The 23,196-nt window shown below is 56.5% G+C and overlaps 2 protein-coding genes and 1 long non-coding RNA gene across 3 annotated transcripts in view; all 3 read right to left on the reverse strand.

Moving 5' to 3' along the window:
- Positions 1-23,196, reverse strand: part of LOC135405712 (uncharacterized) — a 958,894-nt gene that overhangs the window by 60,345 nt on the left and 875,353 nt on the right. The window lies entirely within an intron of this gene.
- On the reverse strand, positions 1,712-2,665 carry LOC135406351 (olfactory receptor 14J1-like). Its single transcript, XM_064640758.1, has one exon. The coding sequence runs from the start codon at positions 2,648-2,650 to the stop codon at positions 1,712-1,714; it is 939 nt and encodes a 312-aa protein (XP_064496828.1). The 5' UTR covers positions 2,651-2,665.
- Positions 13,848-15,433, reverse strand: LOC135405342 (zinc finger protein 239-like). Its single transcript, XM_064640019.1, has one exon. The coding sequence runs from the start codon at positions 15,372-15,374 to the stop codon at positions 14,238-14,240; it is 1,137 nt and encodes a 378-aa protein (XP_064496089.1). The 5' UTR covers positions 15,375-15,433; the 3' UTR covers positions 13,848-14,237.

Here is a 23,196-nt window from a genome sequence, read left to right on the forward strand (position 1 = left end):
TTTTATTGGAGTTCCCGTCCCAATATGTGTCTTTAAACCAGGACAGGTTGCTCAAGGGCTCCCTGAAATTGGGCATCACTCACAAAGGACTTGAAAATACATTTAGTCCCATTGTACAGAGAGATAATAAAGATGTTCTCTAGTGGTGTTCAAGGGCTGGTCACTGAGGGATTTCACCAGGAACTTGCTGCCAAGAGGACTTTGTACCATGGATTTTATTTGACACTCTTCATTCAGCCAACTTCCCACCCACCACATCTTCCACCTTTTCAGTCCAGCTCTCACCAATCTGGCTCTAAGGAGACCACAGGAGACCATGTCAAAGGCCTTGCTGAAGTCTAGGCACAAAACATCCCCTTCTTTTCCCTCCTACAGGGGTTCTGCAATCCCTGTCTTGTCCTTCCCATGCCTGGCAATGGCTGCAGGAGGACTTGCCCTATCCCCTTCCCTGCTGAGCCTGAGCAGTCTGGAACTCTGCCAACCCTCCTTGCTGCCCTGTTTGCAGACTGGTTCCCTGTCTGCCTTTGCCAAGGCCCCAGGAAGCTCTGGGCTGGCTCTGGCCTTTCCAAGGGTTTGGGAGAGGTCTCCCAGTGACACTGCCCAGCCTTCTCAATATCCCTGACACCAAAACCTTTTCCATAGCCCACACTGCCAGAGGAGTGCCCAGGACACAACACAGGTTGTCCTGGTGGTTCTGGAGAATGAGAAGGGATTTCTTCCTCGAGGCCAAGCCCTCCAATTGGATTGGAGTGCAGCTGAAAGGTTTGCTCAGCATTTTCCCCTGTGCCTCCCTGCCCTGAAGGTTTGTGGCCATCAGGCTGGAGCTGAGGGGGTTGGGCAGGTGCCTGAGGAGGGGGTAGAACAAGGGCTGTGTCCAACTGTGCCAGGAGGGCTGTGCTGGGCAAGGATGAGGAGGCTGCAGGAAACAGTGGCACTGGGGAGGGGAGAGGAGCAGCTGGAGAGACCTTGTGCCTGCCCACGCTGGGCAGGAGCTGCCCCAGGATGGCAGCTCTGAAGCACTCCCAGGATGTCCCTGGGAACAGGAGGGGAAGACTGGATCTGAAAATGGAACCTGGAAAGCAGAGAGCAGCAGTGTCATGGTGACACTGCAGGAGAGTCCCAGCCCTGGAGCAAGGTGACAGAAGAAGTGACCCAGTCCATGCAGTGCCCTCAGAAGATCCCACAGCATCCTGGAGATGCTGGAAGGGAGCCCAGCTCTGCTTCACAAGTTGCCAGGGCCTGTCCCTGCCTGTGCTCCAAGGGCTTCCACCCCCCAGGACCGTGCTCAGAGAGCACTCAGGCCTTACAGTGAGAAAGGGGCTCAGGAGGACAGTGTGGGAGTGGCAAGAGAGCAGCTCTGCAAAGACCAAGCACTGTTGCTCCCTGGCAGTGCTGCTGGGCTGGGATTATTGTCCCCTTCCCGTTTGCAAATACCCCCTGTCCTGCAGTGTGCTGTCCTTTAGGAACATCTGAGAAGAAGGGTCTTGGACAAAGAAGGCACTGCAAGGTCCTTTATTTTGTTTAAATACTCAGAGAGTACAGTTCATAATTTTTACATCTCTGAGTCAAATTCAATGGGTAGACACTAAATTCAAAGGCAGATGCCTTAAAACACTTCATTGCAGAGAAAATTATTGCAAGAAGAACCCAATGACCTCCATGAGCAACCTGAGCAGGAATGCTGGGCCATTAAAAAGTCCCATTCTGAATGCTACACACCAGAAAACAGGCACTTTATTGCTCCTGAAAAGCATCCAGTCATCATTTTTCTCAGGGCATCCTTGATTTCCTGGTTCCTCAGGCTGTAGATGAGGGGGTTCAGTGCTGGAGGAACCACCGAGTACAGAACTGACAGGGCCAGATCCAGGGATGGGGAGGAGACGGAGGGGGGCTTCAGGTAGGCAAATATGGCAGTGCTGAGGAACAGGGAGACCACGACCAGGTGATGGAGGCACGTGGAAAAGGCTTTGTGCCTTCCCTGCTGAGAGGGGATCCTCAGCACAGCCCTGAAGATCTGCAGGTAGGAGAAAACAATGAAAATGAAACAACCAAATCCTAAACAGTCACTAACCCCAATAAGCACAAGTTCCCTGATATAGGACTGTGAGCAGGAGAGCTTGAGGATGTGTGGGATTTCACAGAAGAACTGGCCCAGGGCATTGCCCTGGCACAGGGGCAGGGAAAATGTATTGGCTGTGTGCAGCAGAGCACTGAGAAAGCCAGTGGCCCAGGCAGCTGCTGCCATGTGGGCACAAGCTCTGCTGCCCAGGAGGGTCCCGTAGTGCAGGGGTTTGCAGATGGCAACGTAACGGTCGTAGCACATGATGGTGAGGAGACAATACTCTGCTGAGAAGAATAATACAAAGAAAAAGAGCTGTGCAACACATCCCATGTAGGAGATGGTTGTGGTGTCCCAGAGGGAATTGTGCATGGCTTTGGGGACAGTGGTGCAGATGCAGCCCAGGTCTGTGAGGGAGAGGTTGAGCAGGAAGAAGCCCATGGGGGTGTGCAGGTGGTGGTCGCAGGCTACGGCGCTGAGGATGAGGCCGTTGGCCAGGAGGGCAGCCAGGGAGATGGCCAGGAAGAGCCAGAAGTGCAGGAGCTGCAGCTCCCGCCTGTCTGCCAATGCCAGGAGGAGGAACTGGGCCATGGAGCTGCTGTTGGACATTTGCTGCCTCAGGTTATTGTTTTCTGTTTGGGAGAAAAAAGGCAGAACTGAATTAGGCCAGACTCAATCAGCAAAACATCTTGCATGTCTCATAGCAATTCAACATTCAGGGGCTCTTTTCAGGAAGATCTCTCTGCATCCCTCTCCCGAGCTCTGGGTTTTGCTGGCTGAAGGGGGCACTGAGAGCAGGGACCCTGGAATGGGCTCCCAAGGAATCCTTTGTGCTGTGCAGTGAGAGGCAACTTGGAGCACAGGGTGACCTCCAATTAAATGCACTTGTGATGTATCAAAGTGTTTCCAGAACTGCTGGTCACAGTTTGCCCAAGCTCAGAACAGAGGGAGGGGATCTGGGAGACTTGATTTTGTTCCAGTTCTTCTTGCCAGGAGTGAGTTTGGATGGTTGAAATCTCTGACATTTCTCATGTGCTCCAGGTGCAATCTTGTGAATCCTGAAGGGCAAAGGGGTGGTCTCTTGGTTCAGAGACAAGAACTGGCCATCTTTCCTGTTCACAGCTGCCCCTGTCTGGCAGCTTGGAGCTGAAGGGGGATGGCCCTTAGGAATACGCTTAAAAAAGAAACAAGGCACTTCTGGGAGCAGAGGAATCCTGGTTCAAAGAGCAGATTGACAGAAACCTTGCCTTTCCTCAGGATGCCTGATTAGGATCTCATCTTTCTCCTCCCAGACTGCCACACACAGGGATCATTGCAGCTCCCAAGTACAGCTGCCCAGAGCATTTGCATGGATTTAGCCCTGAGGAGTTTTCTCCATGGGGATCCTGTGCAGCACAGAGATCCTATGGCAGAGCTGTGCCCTTCTGGAGGGTACCTGCAGTCCTGCAGGACACCCAGGCAAACAGCTGAATACCCTGAAGGTGCCTGGAGGGCACTTGGGCACTTGGCTGCCACAGACACATCCCCACAGCAGCACCCAAAGGGTTTGTGTCTGCAGAGGAATCTGCCCCTCCCAAAACCCCACACTGGCTCAGAAAACCCACTGGTAAGAACAAGGAGAGTCCAGGCAGCAGTGAAATGCCACAGTGCTGCTGCCAAGGGAGGAGGGACACAGAGAGACAGCTGGAAATCAGGGCCCTGTCCTTGCCTGGGCTCTGGCTGCTGCAGGGCAATGCACAGCCCAGCCCCCGTGGGCCTGAGGGCACAGGCTCTGCTTAGGCTGGGAAAGGAGCCCAGGCAGGAGCTGCTCAGGGAAGGGGTCTGTGCCACAGGGACAGCAGGGAGGGGCCCCCATCCCCCTGCCCAGCCCTTGTGGCAGCAGCTCCCTCTCCCTGCCTGCCTGTCTCTGGGTGAGGAGCTGTTCCTGCCAGCAGCCCCTGCCTGTGCCCAGCTCAGCTCCCTGCCAGTGCTGCCAGAGCCATCCCCAGCCCAGTGCCCAGGGGCAGCTCTGCCTGGGCAGGGGCTGCAGAGCAGATCCCAGACCCCCTGCGGTGGCTGGGAAGGGGGAGGTGTTCTGGGGGGATGTGCTTCCTGAGAAGGGCCCCTGGAAATGGAGGAGGTGGAGCTGAAGCTGTGAGGAGCCCTGACCCTGCAGCTGAAGGGCCCTGCCCTGCCCTGCCCTGCCCTGAGGGGTCACTCCTTCCACCCACCCCTTCTCCCTGCAGGGCCGTGGCAGCTCCTTGGCCGGGCTGAGAGCTGCCCCTGGCAGGCAGCAGAGTCCCTGCCCCAGCACACAGAGCCCTGGGGGCAGGACCCTGCTCTGCCCCACAGCCCTGGGCACCCCTGGCTGCACCCCCACCTTCCCACCCCACAGCCAGCCCTGGCACAGGGAACCTTCTGGCCCTGGGCCTCTGAGGGGGCAGCAGCAAGTCCTGCTCTGCAACAGCTTCTCCTGCTGCACCCCAGCAAATCCAGCAGAGCCATCCTGACAGCTCCTGCCACTGCTGCCATTTGGCAGCTGGCAGAGGCACTTGCAGGAACTCACCTGCACTGCTCTGCAGCCACAGCCTGACTGTTCCTCCCCTGAGCAGCTCTGCCCTGTCCTCCCAGCCCAGGATCCCTTGAACCTCCTGCTCCCTTCTCCTCTCTGCCCTTGCTGCCTGCAGCTCCTGCCCTGCTCTGACATGTGGCCACTTCCTCTGCACTGCAGCAACTGGGAGAGTCCTGCTGAAAGATCCTGGAAGCTGTGGGATGTGCAGCTTGAGGAGATGCCTCCAGGAAGGCAAGTTGAACTTTCCTACAGCCAGAGAATTCTTCCTTCAAATCCTGGGAAGGTTTCCTCTGTAGTGAGAGCTCAGTCACCTGCCAGCCCAGGCTGCCTCTCATCTCTCTGCCTTCTCTCCTGTGCCCTGGGTGCTGCAGGCAGTGCCCTCAGCCCTGCTGGGCTGTGCAGAGGAGCTGCTCCTGGGCAGAGCTGTCTCTTTGAAGCTCTTCTTGCTTGCCAGGAGCTCCCCGTGTGCCAGGAGCCCGGCCCAGCTCAGCAGCACAGCAACAGCCCCAGGTATTTCATGAACCTCAGGGGGGTTTGATGTTGTTTACATGAGACTCAGTCCCTGAGAGGAAGTTCAAACAACTTTTCAACAAGTCAAAGTGAGATTGAAACACTAAAGTTTCTTGTAATGCTAATGAGTCTCACTGAGGGACACAACTGAGAACGTGTCCCCAGGTTCCAGTTAGAGCAGAAATCTGCAGACAGTGATGACAAGGATGGACAAGCAAGGGAAAGGTGTTTCTGATGCTGGAGAAACCTTGACTTCTTTCCTTATTCCAACAGGCCAAGCCCTGACCCCCATCCCCTGGGAAGGCAGATCCTGTCCCTGCCTCATTCCTCAGGGCTCTTCCTGGGGCACTGGGATGTGGGATGTGCAATGCCAAGGGCAGGACCATGGGGTGGCACCTGCCAGGCTGCTGAGCAGGGACAAGGAGGCCATGAGGCCCCAGGGCTGCAAGGGGCACTCCCCTCCTCCTGGCCTCAGGGGCACAGACAGCAGCCCTGGCCAAAGGCCTGCAGAAGGTGGCTCTGGCAGGGCCTTTCAGCTTCTCCCCCTCCCTGTCTCCTCTCCAGCCCAGGCTGTCCTACGGTGTCCATGCCCTGCCCCTTTCCCTGCAGGCTGTCGTCATCCCCCCGGCTGCCCCACCTGGCTGGCACCTTCCTGCACTGACATCTCTGCGTCCTCCCTGGCTCTTCCTGCACACACAAAGCCTTGGCCTCATCCACACTCCTCCTGGCTGACGTGTTGCAGCACAGCGTTTTCCATGGAGTGAAATTCCTTTTTCCTCATGTCCACTCAGGACCTCCCCAGCTGCACTTGGCATTAATTCTTTCTTTCTCATGCTCTTTCCTGCTATGACAAAAGGATCCACCATCTCTAAATCCTTCCTTCAAGCCCTCTGAGGGCTGTCCTGTACTGTCCTCAGTCTCCACACCAGTGAGGCCACAGCTCCTTAGCCCCTCTCTAGTGCTCATGTGCTTGAGACCTTTCAAGCCCATCTTGGGAGATCTCTGGGCACTCACAGATGTTTTTGCAGATGAAAATGTCATGCTCATAGTCTAAGGAAATCACAGAAAATACTTTTTACCGTGGCCCGTAGGGGCAGAACATGGGGTAATGGCTTTGAAGTAAAAGGCCAGAGTTTTCTATTGGATAATAGGAGGAAAGATTTAACAATCAGAGTGGCAAGAACTGGAAGAGGTTTCCAGAGAAGTGGATGTCCCATCCCTGCATTTGTCCAAGGTCAGGGAGAGTGAGTAACCTGAATTAATAAAAGATGTAGCTGTGCATGTGCAGGGACTTGGACCAGATGACCTTTTATCTCCCTTGCAAGCCAAACCATTCTCTGATTCTTTAAGTCCCAAATTCCTCCAAACAATTTCCATGTTGAGGACATGAATTGCCATGTTTATGGAGAAATGCTTCTAAGCCCAAAAGGTAACAAATTAATTCCAAGGAAGTTCCAAGGTATCTGTAGGAAACTGTAACCAAGTGGGTCAGTGGCAGAACCTGTCAGGGTGACCTTGCAGCTGAGGATGGGGGATTCAGCCTTGGGGTCTGAGACTCATGATGGGCAGCCAGAAAGGGGATTTGGGGACTGGGCAAGACTTGTCCTGGGATGTCTAGGAAAGAACCAAAGCAAGGGTAGGATCCCAGTGGTCACTGGAGGACCAAGTATGAGAAAACAGAGAGACAAGAGGCTGAAAAAGCTGGTCATGGTAAACAGGAGGCTGGTCAAGACACGTCCCTGGCTGTGCCCTGACACTGATCCCCACAGCCTGTCCTGTTTTCTTAAGAACTCCTTTGCCAAGAAGTTTCTGTGGGGAGGGACCTCTCTGCTCCTGGCACAGATTGTGGCCCAAGTTCCAGCCCCTGCAGCAGGAGCCACAACTAGTCAGGTCTTGTGTTCTTTGGGGGGTCAGACTCTGCCCAGACTGGGGGATGTGTGTGTTGGAAGCACAAAAGAGTGAAGCAAATGCCAAGCTAAACACCCAATGTAGGCTGACTTTGTCCCTAAGTGTGGGATGAGAATTGGACCCAACATGTGCAGGGACAGATGGAGCTCTTTGGACTGGAAGTCAGCTTAAAGAAGACTGAAGTTTTCTATCAACCTGCACTTCAGGAAGTCTTCCATCATCCCCACATCACCATTGGCCAATCAGAGCTCAAATCAGTCCAGCAGTTTAATTATCTGGGAAGCATCATCTCCTTGAACGGTAAGATTGACAGAGAGACAGACAACAGGTTAGCAAAGGCATAGAGAGCTTTTGGAAAACTCCACAAAAGAGTTTGGCGAAATAAACACCTGAAGAAAAGTACAAAGATCCGTGTTTACAGAGCCACTGTGCTGTCTACTCTCTTATATGGGTCTGAATCATGGGTCATCTACCGCCACCACCTGCGACTCCTGGAACGCTTCCATCAACGCTGCCTCCGTACAATCCTAAACATCCACTGAGAGCGGCTCCGGCGGGCAGAGTTCTCCCCAGTCCATGTGCGCCCGGCGACAAACCCTCCGTGCGCCCCGCGGGGAACAGCAAAGTTCCCGTGGCCAACCCCGCGCACTCGGCACGGGCGGGGACCAAAAGCTCGCCCGGGCCCTGATCGAGGGCTCAAAGCTCCGCCCCGAGCTCATGAATATGCAGCAGGGCGGGACATTTGCATCCCCCGGGACAGCGAGGCCGCCCATTGGTGGGGCGGCGGCCAATCAGGCGCCGGGGGCAGAGGGTGGGGGCGGGGCAGCGACCTTGGAACAAAGCCTTGGGAATCTTTGATCCATCCACGGGATGACTGGAACCATCACTTACAGCAGGGTTATCTCTACCTGCTGTCTTTGTGTCATCTGACATCCAATGCGTGGGTTTTAAAACAAGAGATTAAAGGGGTTGCACTTTTTAAAGGTGCAAGGAACACCAAATTCAACCCTCACAGTTGAATCAATAACACTCCAATAAATACCCACATCAGAAAAGCATCTCTTTTAAGTCCTGAAAAGCAGAAAAGGGACTTTCCACATGGGTGTCCTGTCATCCAGAACTATTAGGGAAGAATTCAATTTAATAAAGAAAACTATAAGTGTTCTGTCCAAGATCAAGGTGAGATTCTCTCTCTTCTAACATTTCACTGACCTAGGAAGCAAGAATTTGGCACAGAATTAATACTGGAGAAAACTGAGACCAGTGAAACCTCCTGAGCTCAGGAGAACCTGACTGTGCTGGGGAATCAGAGCTTTCCCCCTGGGAAATGAACTGCTCTGACACAGGGGGAAGAAACCAGGAACAAAGGCTGAGTTCAAATGCTCCAGAGTAAACAACTCCTTCCTCACCAAAAGGTCTGAGCTCCCCTTAACTCATCTCTAGACATCCCTGGAAATGAAACAGCCTGACCTTGAACCCAAGGGAAACAAAGACAAATTCCACGGTTTTAGCTGGAGCAAGGCTGGGGGGGGATGTGCCAGTCCTCTCTGACATCACGTGTTCCTCATGACATCACATCCTTCCTGTGACATCACACCTCCCCTTGTGACATCACATCTCCCTATGACATCACATCCATCATATGACATCACATCTCTCATATGATGCCATATAATCCCTGTGACGTCACGTTCTCCCCTGTGACATCACATCCTTCCTGTGACATAACACCTCCCATGTGACATCACATCTCTCCTATGATGTCACATCCATCATATGACATCACATCTCTCATATGATGCCATATAATCCCTGTGACGTCACGTTCTCCCCTGTGACATCACATCCTTCCTGTGACATCACACCTCCCATGTGACATCACATCTATCCTACGATGTCACATCCAACATATGACATCACATATCATCCCTGTGACATCACACCTCTCCTGTGACATCACAGCTGATGTCACATCCATCATATGACTTCACATCTCTCCTGTGATATCATATAGTCCCCGTGACATCACATCCTCCATGACATCACATCTCCCCTATGATGTCACATTTATCATATGACATCACACCTCTCCTGTGATATCATATCATCCCTGTGACGTCATGTCCTCCCCTGGGACATCCCAATGTCCCCAGGACATCACATCTCGTCTATGACACCACATCCTTCCTGTGACATGACATTTCCCCTATGACATCACACCACCTCATAACATGACAGCTCCCCTGTGACATCACACCTGCCCTGTGACATCACACCTGCCCTGTGACATCACACCTGCCCTGTGACATCACATCTCCCCTACGACATCCCACCACCACATGACATCACAGCTCCCCTATGACATCACAGCTCCCCTATGACATTACATCCTTGTCATGACATCAAAGCCGCTCGATGACATCACATCCATCATCCCCTGTGACATCACACCTCTCCTGTGATATCATATAATCCCTATGACATCACATCCTTTCTGTGACATCACATTTCTCCTGTGATATCATATCCTGCCTGTGACATCCCGTGCTCACCAGTGACATCACATCCTCCCCTCTGACATCACACCTCCCTTGTGACATTGTATGCTTCCTGTGACATCACATCTCCTCTATGACATCACATCTTCATTGCGTCATCACATCTCCCCTATGATGTCACATCCATCATGTGACATCACATCTCTCTTGTGACATCACATCTCCCTTGTGACATCACGTCCTCCCTGCAACATCACATCCTCCACCGTGACATCACATCCTTCCTGTGACATCACATCTCCCCTATGATGCCACATCCATCATATGACATCACATCTCCCCTGTGATATCATATCATCCCTGTGACATCCTGTGCTCGCCTGTGACATCACATCCTCCCTGTGACATCACATCTCCCTTGTGATATCACATCCTTATTGGGACATCAAGGCTCCTCTATGACGTCACATCCATCCTATGACATCACATGTCCCCTGTGACATCACATGCAGTGACATCCAGATCCATCCCAAGGTTGGGGGTGTGTCAGACAGGCAGAACCACAAATGGCTGCACAGCCCAGAGCAGTCAGTGTGGGGCTGTGCTTGCTGCTGCAGAGACCCCCAGGGAACAAACCCAGGCAGGAGTTTGGGGGGGTGTCCCTAAGGAGGACACTTGCCTTATTATTGCTTATTATTTGTAATATCTTATAGATCTATCACACAACACCTAAGGATGGATTCTATAGAATATGTGCCAGAGATATTTGGGTTGGGTCTGGCTGAGCTGCAGTTCAGTTCCCCACAGCAGCCCTCCCAGGGCTGGGCTTGGCATTGGCAGCTGGAAGGGGGTTGAGAACACCCCAGTGTTTTGGCCACTGCTGAGCACAGCACCCACACTGGGACATTCCTTCCTTAGCTGAGGGCAAGAGCCTGGCAGGGGACCCAAGTAGGCCAGCTGAGCCCAACTGACCACAGGGACATTGCAGACCATGGGAGGTCAGCTCAGCTCTAAAGCTGAGGCCTGGAGCAGGAGGGGGGCATTCATTGTCTAATGGCTGCCTGCTGAGGAACCCTCACAGGAACCCAAGCCCTGCTCCTCGGGAGTGGCCGACCATGGCTGCTCATGGGGAGTAGAGAACAAACCCTGCTGTCTTTGGCTTCTGTGTGCACAAGCTTTGCTTTGCTTTTTGCTTTAAAAAAACTGCCTTATCTCAATCCACTATTTTTTTTTTCCACCTTACTCTCTCCCCTGTCCTGCTCGGAAGGGGAGTGATAGAGTGGCTGGGAGGGCACCTGGTGTCCAGCCAAAGTCAACCCACCACACACCTGAACACTTCCAGAGACTCCACCCCCTCCCTGGGCTACTTGTTCCAGTGCCTGAACACTCTCTCAGTGGAAAAAGGGGTTTTGAATATCTAATATGAACCTTGCCCGATGCAATTTAAGGCCGTTTCCTCTCTTCCTGTCACTAAAGGCTTTGCAGAAGAGACCAACCCCCACCCCACTAAAACCTCCTTTCAGGTCATTGTAGAGAGCAATGAGGTCCCCCCTGAGCCTCCCCTTCTCCAGACTCAACCAGCCCAGTTCCCTCAGCCGTCCCTCAGCAGACATGTTTTCCAGAGCCTTCCCCAGCTCCGTTCCCTTCTCTGGACACGCTCCAGCCCCTCAAGGGCCTTTTGGCACTGAGGGGCCAGAACTGGACACAGCACTCCAGCTGGGGCCTCCCCAGTGCCCAGCACAGAGGGGCAATCAGTTCTCTGCTCCTGCTGGCCACACTCTTCTCCACAAAGGCCACGATGCCCTTGGCCTTCTTGCCCCCCTGGGCACACTCTGCCTCATATCCAGTCTCTGTCAAGCAGCACCCCCAAGTCCCTTCCTGCTGAGCAGCTCTCCAGCCCCTCTGCCCCCAGCCTGGAGCGTTCCAGGGGGTTGTTGGGGGCCAAGGGCAGGCCCTGACACTTGGCCTTATTGATCCAGCCTGTCCAGATCCCTCTGCAGAGCCTTCCTGCCCTCCAGCACATCCACACTCACACCCAATGTGGTGTTGTCCACGACTTTCCTGAGGGGGCACTCGATCCCCTGGCCCAGATCATCCACAACGATGTTAAACAGGAGCAGCCCCAACCCTGAGCCCTTGGGAACCCCACTAGTGACCGGCCCCACCTGGATTTCCTTCCATTCCCCACCACTCCCTGGGCCATCAGACACTTTGTCACCCAGCAAACAGGTCCCTGGGCAAGCCATGAGCAGCCAGTTTGTGCAGGAGATGCTGGGGGAGATGGTGCCAAAGGCTTTCTGGAATTCCAGAGAGACACATCCCAGCCTTTCCCTCAGCTGCTGAGCGGGTCCTTTGTCAGAGAAGGAGATGAAGTTGGTCAGGCAGGACCTGCCTTTCCCAACCCCACGCTGGCTGGGCCTGATCCCCTGGTTGTCCTGCCCGTGCCATGGGATGGCACTGAGGAGGATCTGCTGCATGGACTTCCCTGGTCCTGAGGTCAGTGGGACAGGCCAGGAGTTGCCCAGATGCTCCTTTTGGCCCTTCCTGGGGATGGGCATCCCATTTGCTTGTTGCCAGTCAGCTGGGACTTGTGCAGTTGTGCAGCACTGCTGGGCAATGAGTGAGAGTGGCTTGGCCAGCTCTTTCTGCAGCTCCCTCAGGACTCTTGGCTGCATCCCATGTGGGCCCAGGCACTTGGGGGGGTCTCACTGGCAGAGCAGGTCACTGACCATTTCCTCCTGCATTCTGGGGGCTTCACTCAGCTCCCCATCACCAACTGCCAGCCCTGGGAGCTGGGGATGCTGAGGACAACTGCTTTGGGTGGTAAAGACTGAGGCAAATAAAGCAATAAGTAACCTCATGGAACCAAGGACCACTGTGACACTGCAGGGCCTTCTGGAGCCCTGGGACACTGGGCAATCTCATGGAATCAAGGCAGCACTGTCACCCTGGGAAAACTCCTGGAATTCAGGGCCCATTGTGACACTGCAGGTGTCACACATGGAACAAAAGGAACCCTGGGATGCTGCAGAAACTCCTGGAACCAAGGGAGCATTGTGACATTGAGGGGGCTGATGGAATCAGGAGTCCATTGGGACAATCCAGGGCCTCCTGAAATCAAAGGAATTCTGGGACACTGTCAAACCTCCTGGAACCAAGGGTTCCTGCTGACATGTGTGTCCTCCTGGAACCAAGGGAGCCCTGAGATATTTCTGAACCTCCCAGAATCCAGGGGCCATTGGGACCCTGCAGAACCTCCTGCATTCAAGTGGTCCTTGTGAAACTGCAGGCTCTCCTGGAACCCAAGGATTCCTGGAACACTGCAGAGCTCACGGAACCAAGGGGCCACTGTCCCACTGCAGCTGCTTCTGAAGCACAAGGGACCCTGGGACAATGGGAAATCTCCTGGAATCCAAAGGGCATTTGGGACTGCAGGGCCTCATGGAACTAAAGGAACCTTTGGAGACTCTGGAAGCTCATGGAATCCAGGGGCCATTGGGACATGTGGGGCCTCCTGGAAGCAAAGGAACCCTGAGAATTTCTGTGGGAACAAGTTAAGGCAGCAGCAGCTGCATTCAGTTAATCAGGATCAACCAGGAGTGTTTTGGCCTTGACTGGTGTTTTCCATCCAGAGAGGGCTGTTTGCCAAAGTGGAAACCACTTGGAACGCTCTGCAGGGCAGCCTGTGTTTTTCTCTGGTGGCTGAACACAGCCAGCACATGAGGGGAGGGGAATGTGTGGGATCAGGGCACTGCTTTGGGGCCATGCTGGGAATTCCAGTGGACTAAAAGACAAAGCCCAGGCGCTGTTTCCAAAGGAACCCCAAATGAAAGGGGGACACTGGAAAGATGGGCGGACAAGTCCCACAATGGAACTCTGAGTGAGCAGCCTCATTTTCTCCTTCAGCACCCACAGGAGAGGGGGCAAAAAGTGGGGGTTGGGACCGCAAAACGTTTTTGAGGGGGAATTGGGGATTGAGGGGAAAGTGGCAGGAACAGGGAGAAGGGTGGAAAAGGGGGGGTGGTCTAGCAGGTCAAACAGTCCCATGGGGGTCTTTGGGCACAGAGGGGTTGGGAAAAGGGGGTGGCCCCCCTGAGCTCCCAACTTCCTGTGGGGTGCTGGGGGCTGCTGGATCCAATCTCAGCCTTGCTTTATGCCAGCACTTTCAGTTTAGAGGAATTACAGAGCTGTGACTTAACCACTTCTGTCCCCCAGGTTTTAATGATGGCAAATCAGATCTATTGATACAAATGAGTCATTTAGGGTTAAAAATGATCAGACAAAAGATCATCATCAGAGTTATTTACTGCACAAGAGAAACACTAAAACTACCAGGAGTACAGGGTAAGATAGGGCAGTGCTCTACACTAAAGCAATTGTTGAAGCAATTCTACTGAAGCTGGCACAAAAGCAAGAATTCTTAGAGATGGATGGAACTCCCCCAGACCAACGCTCGTGGGGAGATCTCTGCTCTCAACCTCCAGCAGTGACCTTGGGGGGTCCCCAGCCAAGGCAGGAATCTCCACACACCCCCCAGGAAGGGTTCTGTTGGAAGAAGCTGCCCCTGGGAAAGGGGACTGGCCCTTTGTGGTCAAAAGGGATGGACTGACAGTCACTGGACTCCAGGGGTTGCCTCCCCATCAGGGGGTTCATTTGGGGTGGAAGCAGTGGTGAAAGTTCTTCCTGCAGTCGGGGCACTCGAGGGCTTCTCTTACCGGTGGGTCCGTTGGTGTGTGGTCAAGTTACCGCTCCGGGTGAAGCTCTTCCCACACTCCCCACACTTGTAGGGCCTCTCCCCGCTGTGGATGCGCCGGTGGGTGATGAGGTGGGAGTTCTCCTTGAAGCCCTTCCCGCAGTCGCTGCAGCGGAAGGGCCTCTCATCCGTGTGTGTCTGCTCATGCCTGAGGAGATGTGAGCTGGTCGGAAACCTCTTCCCACACTCCAAGCACTTGTAGGGCCGTTCCCCGGTGTGGATGAGATGGTGTCGGATCAGGTGGGAGTTCTGCTTGAAGCTCTTCCCACATTCCAAGCATTTGTAGGGTTGTTCCCCAGTGTGGATGCGCTGGTGGTTGATGAGGTTGGACCTGCAGTTGAAGCTCTTCCCACATTTCTGACACATGTAGGGCTGTTCTCCGGTGTGGATGCGCTGGTGTCGGATCAGAATGAAGTTCTCCCTGAAGCTCTTCCCACATTCCCCACACGTGTACAGCCGTTCCCCGGTGTGGATGTGCTGGTGGGTGAGGAGGGTGGAGCTGTCCCTGAATCTCTTCCCACATTCCCCACACGTGTAGGGCCGTTCCCCAGTGTGGATGCGCTTGTGTCGGATCAGGTGGGAGCTGCAGTTGAAGCTCTTCCCACATTCCCCACATGTGTAGGGCCGTTCCCCAGTGTGGATGTGTTTGTGGATGAGGAGGTGGGTGCTGGCCTTGAAGCTCTTCCCACATTCCAAGCACCTGAAGGGCTTCTCCCTGCTGGGAGGCTGCTCAGGCACCACCAGCTCAGAGCTCCCACTCAAGCTCTGGCCGCCTTCCCGGCACAGGCTGGCTCTTTCCTCCTCAGAGCACCCTGGGCTGGCTTTGGAGCCCCTCCTGCGGGGGGATCTCCGGCCCTTTCCCTCCCCGCTGCCTTCCTGCGCCGGGGAGCCCTTCAAAACGGCCTCTCCCACCAGGCTCTGCCGGGGGGATTTGTCCTCCGGGCTCTCCGTCCTCAGCTCGGGGCCTGGGGCAGGAAGCAAGAAGGACAGGGAGGGGATTTGCCTCCGGCCCACAGGGAAGGCCAAGGACATCCCCCCAACTCCGGCCCCGGCAGGACGGCGGCGCCAGCGGGGTTGTCCTGCAGCCGGGGCCATGCTCGGCTGACAGAGCCAGCACAACACCCGCCCAAAGGGACACTGACTGCCTCCTCACCTGCCTGGGGGGCCCAAGGCATCTTCCTCTTCCTCGCAGCCTCCTTCATCTGCCCAAGCTTTGGGAAGGAGAAATCCTGATGGGGGGGAAAACAAGGGCTGAGCACGTTGGCTTGGGGGTTCCTCCTGCCCAAGTCCATCTCTAGAACACATCGGGCATCTTGTGACCAAAAAAACCTCCAAAACACCAAGATTCAGCCCAGAAAAACCCAAACCTCTGAGATTCAGCCAGAAACCCCCTCAGAAACAGCGAGATGAACCCCCCCCCTCAAACTGCAAAAAGTTAAGGTTCAGCCAGAAAATACTCCAAAATATGAAGACTTGGCCCAAAACTGTCTCCTAGAAGTTCCCCCTCTCTGGTCTCTCCCCTTTGGGGTTCGAGGGGTCTCTCCTGTCTGGGATGCTGGGGGTCCAACTTAAAAATGCTGGGAGTGTTGGGGGTCCCAGGGGTCCCTTCTCCTCTGACTCTCACCTTCGGGGTGCCACGTTCCCAGACATTCCCCCTCTCCAGGTTCTCCACTCTGTTGTCCCAGGGATCCCAGGGGTCCCCACAGTCCAGGTTTCCCCTTCTCCGCACCCCCTGTTTCAGGCTCCCAGGGGTCCCGGGGCTCCTCCCTCTCCGTGCTCCCCCCTCCAGGCTGCCGGGGGTCCTCCAGCTCTGACATCTCCCCGCTCTGCCCTCCATAATCCCCAGCTCCCAGGCTCCACACCCACCCCCGGCACTCCCAGGGGTCCCAAACCCGCTGTGTCCCCCCCGCTGGCCCCGAGTTGACAGTGGAGCCGGTGGGGCCTGACCCAGCAACACCAACCCCCATCGTGGGGGGGACCCACATCCCCCGCCCACCGCCGGGGCTCTGCCCCCAACCCAGCCCAGCCCCCCAAAAAACACCTCCTGTCCACCCCCAAGAGCCACCAAGGGCACAGCCCTGCACAAGGGCCGGCTGTGCCCAAGGCACCCAAACAGCCCCACAGGCAGGGGGACACCAGGGGCTGCCCCTGGCCCTGGGCAGCTCTGCTGCCACAGGCTGTGCCCTCACCGTGGCCCTGCAATGGCCCTGCCTGTCCCTCACCCGGGGCCCTGCCCACATCCCTGTCCCTTGGCTCTCTCTCTGCCAGCTCAGTGTGGGGCACACGGGCTGGGGGTCCCTCCCAAGCCCCCCGGGCAGCCGGCGTTGGCTGGGGGGATGTGAGGGCTGGGCCTGCTCAGCACAGCCCCGGCCTCGTGCCCAGCGCCTCTTTCCTGACCCACACAAGACCTTCCCGGCCCCCCCAGGGCTCCCCTGCTGCTGCCTCTGCTCCTGGCCCTGCCTTTGCTGCTCCCTTGCCTGGGGCAGCGGCTGCAGGGGGGGATGGCAGCAGCTTCAGCTCCACGGCACTTCCTGGGGGGAGCTCAGCCCGGGGGGACGGGCAGGGACCTGATGGGGATGGACAGGGGCCCAGCAGGGACAGACAGGGCCTGCAGGGGAAGGCACAGGGACAACCTGGCCCCCCACACTGCCAGGGCTGTCTCTGCTCCTCCTTGCAGGCTCCGTGGCCAGGCACAGTTGGTGTTCCTGGGTGCCCACCATCTCAGCACCTGCAGCCGCTCAAATCAGCGCCCGCAGCTCTGCAGCAAAGCCCCAGCTCACCTGGCACACAGGGGATGGACACAGCACCTGCTCGGGGATGGGCACACACAGCTTTGTGCCTTCCCCACCACGGGGCTCTCCTTCCTCAGCAGCACCTCTGCCTTGCACTTATTCTCAGCCTCACCTCAGGGACAGCTCTGGGCTCACCTCCGCGCCACTTCTCAGCCTCACCTCAGGGCCTGGGCTCAAGGACAGGAACCTGCAGGGAGGGGACATCAGGTGCAAGCTGAGGGCTGCCTGCTTGCACTGGCCTGGGGGCTTCTTTCTCCTTCTACAACCAGCCCAGAACTCAGCCTGCTTTGCTAACACCACACATGTACAGACTAACCTTGCAGATAGATATGGACAGACATCTCTATCCCCCTGGGGATGGAGCCTCAAGCATGTGCTGCCACAGGAATGGCAATCAGAGAATCACAGAATCAGCCACGTTGGAAAAGACCTCCGAGATCATCAAGCCCAACCCTGGATCCAACCCCGCTGTGCTTCCCAGACCATGGCACTGAGGCCACATCCACTCTCACCTTCAACACCTCCAGGGACGGGGACTCCACCCCCTCCCTGCCCAGCCCATTCCAAGGCCTCATTACTCTCTCAGCAAAAAATTGCTTCCCAATATCCAACCTAAACCTCCCCTGGCTCAGCTCCAGACCCAGCCCTCTTGTCCTACTGCTGCTTCCTGGCAGAACAGCCCCACCCCCACCTGGCTACACCCTCCTGGCAGGGACTTGCAGAGAGTCAGGAGGTCTCCCCTGAGCCTCCTCTTCTCCAGCCTCAACACCCCCAGCTCCCTCAGCCTCTCCTCACACCACTTGTGCTCCAGAGCCCTCCTGCCTTCCAGCACATCAACACACCCCCAGCTTGGTGTCAGCTGCACATTTGCTGATGAAATGCCTGGTTCTGCAGCAGCTGCAGATGCTCAAGGGGCAGCAGGACCAAGTCAGGGGCTTGGGGGGGCCTGGGGGGCTTTGGGGTCTGGGAGGGTCCTGGGGGAGCTGGGGAGGGGCTTTGGGGATTGGGGGTACAGACCAGGACAGACCAGGACAGACCAGGACAGACCAGGACAGTCCAGGACAGACCAGGACAGACCAGTACCTCCTCACTGCTCCCCGGATCTCTCCTAGAGCTGGACCACATTGTCGGGGGACACCTGAGCCCCCCCAGTGCCCTCCCAGTACAGCCCAGTGCCCCCAGTACAGCCCACTGTGTTCCTGTCCCAGGGTGCCGGGTGATCCCTCTTTGGGGGGGTTGGGGGAACAGGGGGAGATTTGGAGGGATTTGGGGAGAGTTGGATGGGGATTTGGGGGCTTTGGGGTGCATTTAGGGAGTTAAAAGGCATTTTGGGGCATCAAAGGGATCAGTGGGGGGAGGGGATTAAAGGGAAAAGGGGGGTTAGGGGACATTTGAGGGGGTTGATGGGGCCTGGGGGGGGAGAGGAGGGGCAGCACCACAAGCAGGTGAGTCTTGAGACCCTCCTGGTGTTCCCAAAACTCTCTTAAGTGTTTCCAATTGCCCCTTTGACACCCCGAGACCCCCCTGGTGTCTCCAGTGTCCACAGGGCCTCCCCACGGCCCCAGTTCCCCCCCTGACACCCCCAATTCCACTGTCCCCAAACCCCATCCCTGATGTCCCCAACCCTCCATCTCACCCCAGGAGCCCCCCTTGGACCCTCTGACCAGAAAAACACCCCCACACACACTCACAGAAAGGCCAAGGGCATCTGGGGACACGCTGGGGACAGCTGGGGGGCTTTGGGGGGGCACTGGGGGATTACTGGGGGATACTGGGACACACTGGAGGGAACCAGGGGGCACTGGGAGGGACTGGGGGGTTACTGAGGGACACTGGGAGGGACTGGGGAGTTACTGGGGGATTACCAAGACACAGGGGGGGACAATGGCTGGTTACTGGACCATACTGGGGGTTACTGGGCGCACACTGGAGCATTACTGGGCCATACTGGGGGGCAGTGGAGGTCACTGGGACACACTGGCTGGTCACTGAGGGGGTTACTGGGCCGTACTGAGGGTCACTGGGATATACTGGGGGCATTGGGATCCCCTTACCCGGATGTGCTACATCTCCCCCCCGCACTTTGGGAGGCACCCCCAGGACCCCTCCCCTCGGGGCTGGGAGATCCCCTGAACCCCACTACTGAGCTTTAGGGGGCCCCCGGACCCCCCTCCCTGTGGGGTCTCTGTGTGCTGAGTGTTGGGGGTCTCTGGGGTTCGGGGGGGTCACTGGGATCCCCTTTCCCTGGGGTCGGTTCGCCAGCCCGGCCGGAGCGCTGTGGCGGGAAAAGTAATGGCGGCTCGCGCAGAGCCTCATGGGAGTTGCAGTTCCCTCTTGAGGACTCCGCCGGCGCGCCTGCGCAGTGCAGCCAGGGCGTTGGTAGGGCCCCCCCCTCGCGCGGGTTCCAGGCCCCGCGCTCTGCCCCTCGGGAACCCCCGAACCCCTCGGCTAAACCCTCCCGAGCCTTCCAGCCTTTCCACCCACAGCCGCGCTCCCCGCAGCCCCCGAGGGGATCCCCAGAGCCCCGCTCTCCCGCAGGCCCCGCCAGCTCACAGTGCAGCACGGAGCCAGCGCCATCTTTGCTTCCCGGAAGCAACCACGGCGCTCTGCGCGCGCACCGCCTTCACAGAGCACCCCCCCCTTTTCCGCCGCGGCCCCGCCCTCCGCCCGCCCGCCCTCAGGAGTGTTCGCACGGGCGGGGCCGCAGCGCCCTCAGCCCGAACGGAACCTGCTTTTACCTCATGGAATCTTTGATCTCTGTTAGCCAAGCCCCTCTTTCCTTCCCCAGTTGTCTTGTCCCTTTGGGGAGGGGGGTCATAGCGGCCCTTTGCACTTGAGCGGACTCAGGTTTCTACCAGAAAGGGCCAGTCCCCTTTCCCAGGGGCAGCTTCTTCCAACAGAACCCTTCCTGGGGGGGTGTGGAGATTCCTGCCTTGGCTGGGGACCCCCCAAGGTCACTGCTGGAGGTTGAGAGCAGAGATCTCCCCACCAGCGTTGGTCTGGGGGAGTTCCATCCATCTCTAATTAAGAATTCTTGCTTTGGTGCCAGCTTGAGTAGAATTGCTTCAACAATTGCTTTAGTGTAGAGCACTGTCCTCTCTTCTCCTGTACTCCTGGTAATTTTAGTGTTTCTCTTGTGCAGTAAATAATTGTGATGAAGATCTTTTGTCTGATCATTTGTAACCCTAAATGACTCATTTGTATCACTAGATCTGATTTGCCATCATTAAAACCTGAGAGACAAAAGTGGTTCAGTCACAGCTCTGTAATTCCTCTAAACTGAAAGTGTTGGGATGATCCAAGGCTGGGATTGGATCCAGCAGCCCCCAGCACCCCACAGGAAGTTGGGAGCTCAGGGGACCACCCCCCTTTCCCAGCCCCCCCTGTGCCCAAAGACCCCCATAGGACCATCTGACCCCCCAGACCACCCTCCCTTTTCCACCCTTCTCCCTGTTCCTTCCACTTTTCCATAGTCCTCTCAATCCCCACCCCACCTCCAGATTACTCTGGGGGTCCCAGCCCCCATTTTTCCCTCCTCTCACATCTTCCACATCACCCCCCAATCCCCAGCTCCCTCCAACTCAGTCTGGGGTCCCACCACCCCAAAAAAAGGGGTTAGGTGGGATCCTGGGTGGGCTCTGACTATGTTTGGGGGGTTCTCCAGGGCCGGTGGGGAGATTTAGGGGGGTCCCAGCACTTTTTGGGGTGAGCTGAGTGCCTTTTAAGGGGCAGGTGCCCCACCAAGACCCTCCCAGAGGGGGTTGACACAGGGGGAACAAAGGGAGGTCCCCATTCCCGATCCATCCTGGGGCCGATTCTGCCCCCCCAAACTCAGCTCCACTCCTTGGGATCCCCCCAAGCCCCTCCCCCACTGCCCCCCAATAACCAGGACTGGAGAGAACTGGGAAGCTGTACTGGGATCACTGGGAGCAGCCGGGCAGAGGCAGAGTGACAGCAGGGGAGGGGGGACACACGACCCCCCAAAATCCTCACAGGGACAGGGGGGGTCCAGGCTGGGCCCGAGGCTCTGGGGAGGGGCTGCGGCCGCCGGCGGCTCAGGAGCTCTGTGGGGAGAGAAAAGGGGGTGACACCGGGGTGGGGGGACAGGGGGGACACTGGGATACACCGAGACCCCGACTGGATCCAGTGGGACCAGAACTGGGGAACAGGAATCATACTGGGAGCACCTGGCAGCACGTTGGAGGCAACTGGGATATACTGGGAGTGACTGGAACCACAGTAGGGGTGACTGGGAGCAACTGGAACCACACTGGTGGCAACTGGGATCCTACTGGGAGCAGCTGGGCCCTTGCTGGGGTCATGCTGGGATCATACTGGGAGTGACTGCAATAATCCTGGGAGTGTGTGAGAGGGACTGCAGCCATACTGGGGATGAGTGGGATCAAACTGGCTTTGTACTGGAAGTGTCTGGAAGTCACTGGGATCATACTGGTGGCAACTGTGATTGTACTGGGATCATACTGGATTGGACTAGGATCATACTGGGAGCAACTGGTTCTATGCTAGGGGCAAATGGGAGCTACTAGGATCCCACTGGGAGGAACTGGGAGCAACTGGGACCATTCTGGACACAACTGGGATCATATTGGGAGCAACTGGGCCCCACAGTGAAGGTGACTGGGGTCATACTGGGAGTGACTGGGAGCATTCTGAGGGCAGTTGGGACCATGTTGGCGCAACTGGGATATACTGGGAGCAAGTGGGATCACGCTGGAAGTGACTGGGATCATACTGGGAGTGACTAGGACCCCACTGGGGGTGACCGGGAGTGGCTGTGAGCAACTGGGATCATGCTGGAAGCTACTGGGAGCATTCAGGAGTGAGTGGGACCACACTGGGGGCAACTGGGATATACTGGGAGAGACCGGGAGTGACTGGGATCATACTGGGACTGCCTGGGAGTGTACTGGGACTGCCTGGGAGCGTACTGGGACTGACTGGGAGCATGCTGAGGTCAGCTGGGATATACTGGGAGAGACTGGGAGTGATAGGGATCCTACTGGGAAGGACTGGAACTACAGTGGGGTGACTGGGAGCAAGTGGGACCCTGCTGGGGGCAAATGGTTTTATCCTGGGAGTGCCAGGGAATGTCTGGGTTCATCCTGGGTGTGACTGACACCACACAGGGGGTCACTGGGATCATACTGGAGTCATACTGGGAGAGACTGGAACTACAGTGGGGTGAGTGGCTGCGAGTGACTGGGATTATACTGGGAGTGACTGGAACCATAGTAGTGGTGAAGGGGAGCAACTGAAACCACGCTGGGGGCAACTGGGATCCTACTGGGAGCAGCTGAGCCCCTGCTGGGGTCATACTGGGGTCATACTGGGAGTGACTGCAATAATACTGGGGGTGAGTGAGAGGGATCAAACTGGCTTTGTACTGGAAGTGTCTGGAAGTTACTGGGACTCATACTGGGATCATACTGGGAGCAACTGGGACCATGCAGGGGGCAAATGGCATCCTCCAGGGAGTGACTGGGAGTGACTGGGGCCAGACTGGACTCAGACTGGGAGTCCCTGAGAGGGAAAGGAACCATCCTGGTTGAGGGGCTGGGAGCAACTGGGACCACCTTGGGGGCAACTGGGATCCTATTGGGAGTGACTGGGAGTGACTGGGATCATAGTGGGAGTGACCAGGACCATACTGGAATCACAGTGGGAGTGACTGTAAGGGACCAGGATCAAACTGGGAGTGGCTGGAACTACACAGGGGGGAACTGGGAGCCAGTGGGGCCAGGCTGGAAGGCAACTGGGAACATCCTTGGAGCAACTGGGAGTAACTGGGAGTTGCTGGAAGCAACTGGGAGTAACTGGGAGTGACAGGGTGCATGCTGAAGGCAACTGGCATAAACTGGGATTGACTGGGATCATCTTGATGGAAACTGGAACCATCCTGGGGCAAGTGGAAGTAACTGGGTGTGACTACGAGCATGCTGAGGGCAACTGGGATATACTGGGAGTGTCTGCAACCATCCTGGGGGTGACTGGGACCACATGGGGAGCGACTTGGACCATGCTGGGGGCAACTGGGAGCAACTGGGAGTGACTGGATCTACAGTGGGGCAACTGGGAGTGACTGGATCTACAGTGGGGCAACTGGG

This window comes from Pseudopipra pipra, chromosome W (assembly GCF_036250125.1).
Source record: "Pseudopipra pipra isolate bDixPip1 chromosome W, bDixPip1.hap1, whole genome shotgun sequence".
NCBI classification, from domain to species: domain Eukaryota; kingdom Metazoa; phylum Chordata; class Aves; order Passeriformes; family Pipridae; genus Pseudopipra; species Pseudopipra pipra.

What these genes read in the sequence shown, in the direction of transcription:
- LOC135406351 (XM_064640758.1), bottom strand. Translation starts at nt 2,650, where the DNA reads ATGGCCCAGTTCCTCCTCCTGGCATTGGCAGACAGGCGGGAGCTGCAG.
- LOC135405342 (XM_064640019.1), bottom strand. Translation starts at nt 15,374, where the DNA reads ATGGCCCCGGCTGCAGGACAACCCCGCTGGCGCCGCCGTCCTGCCGGG.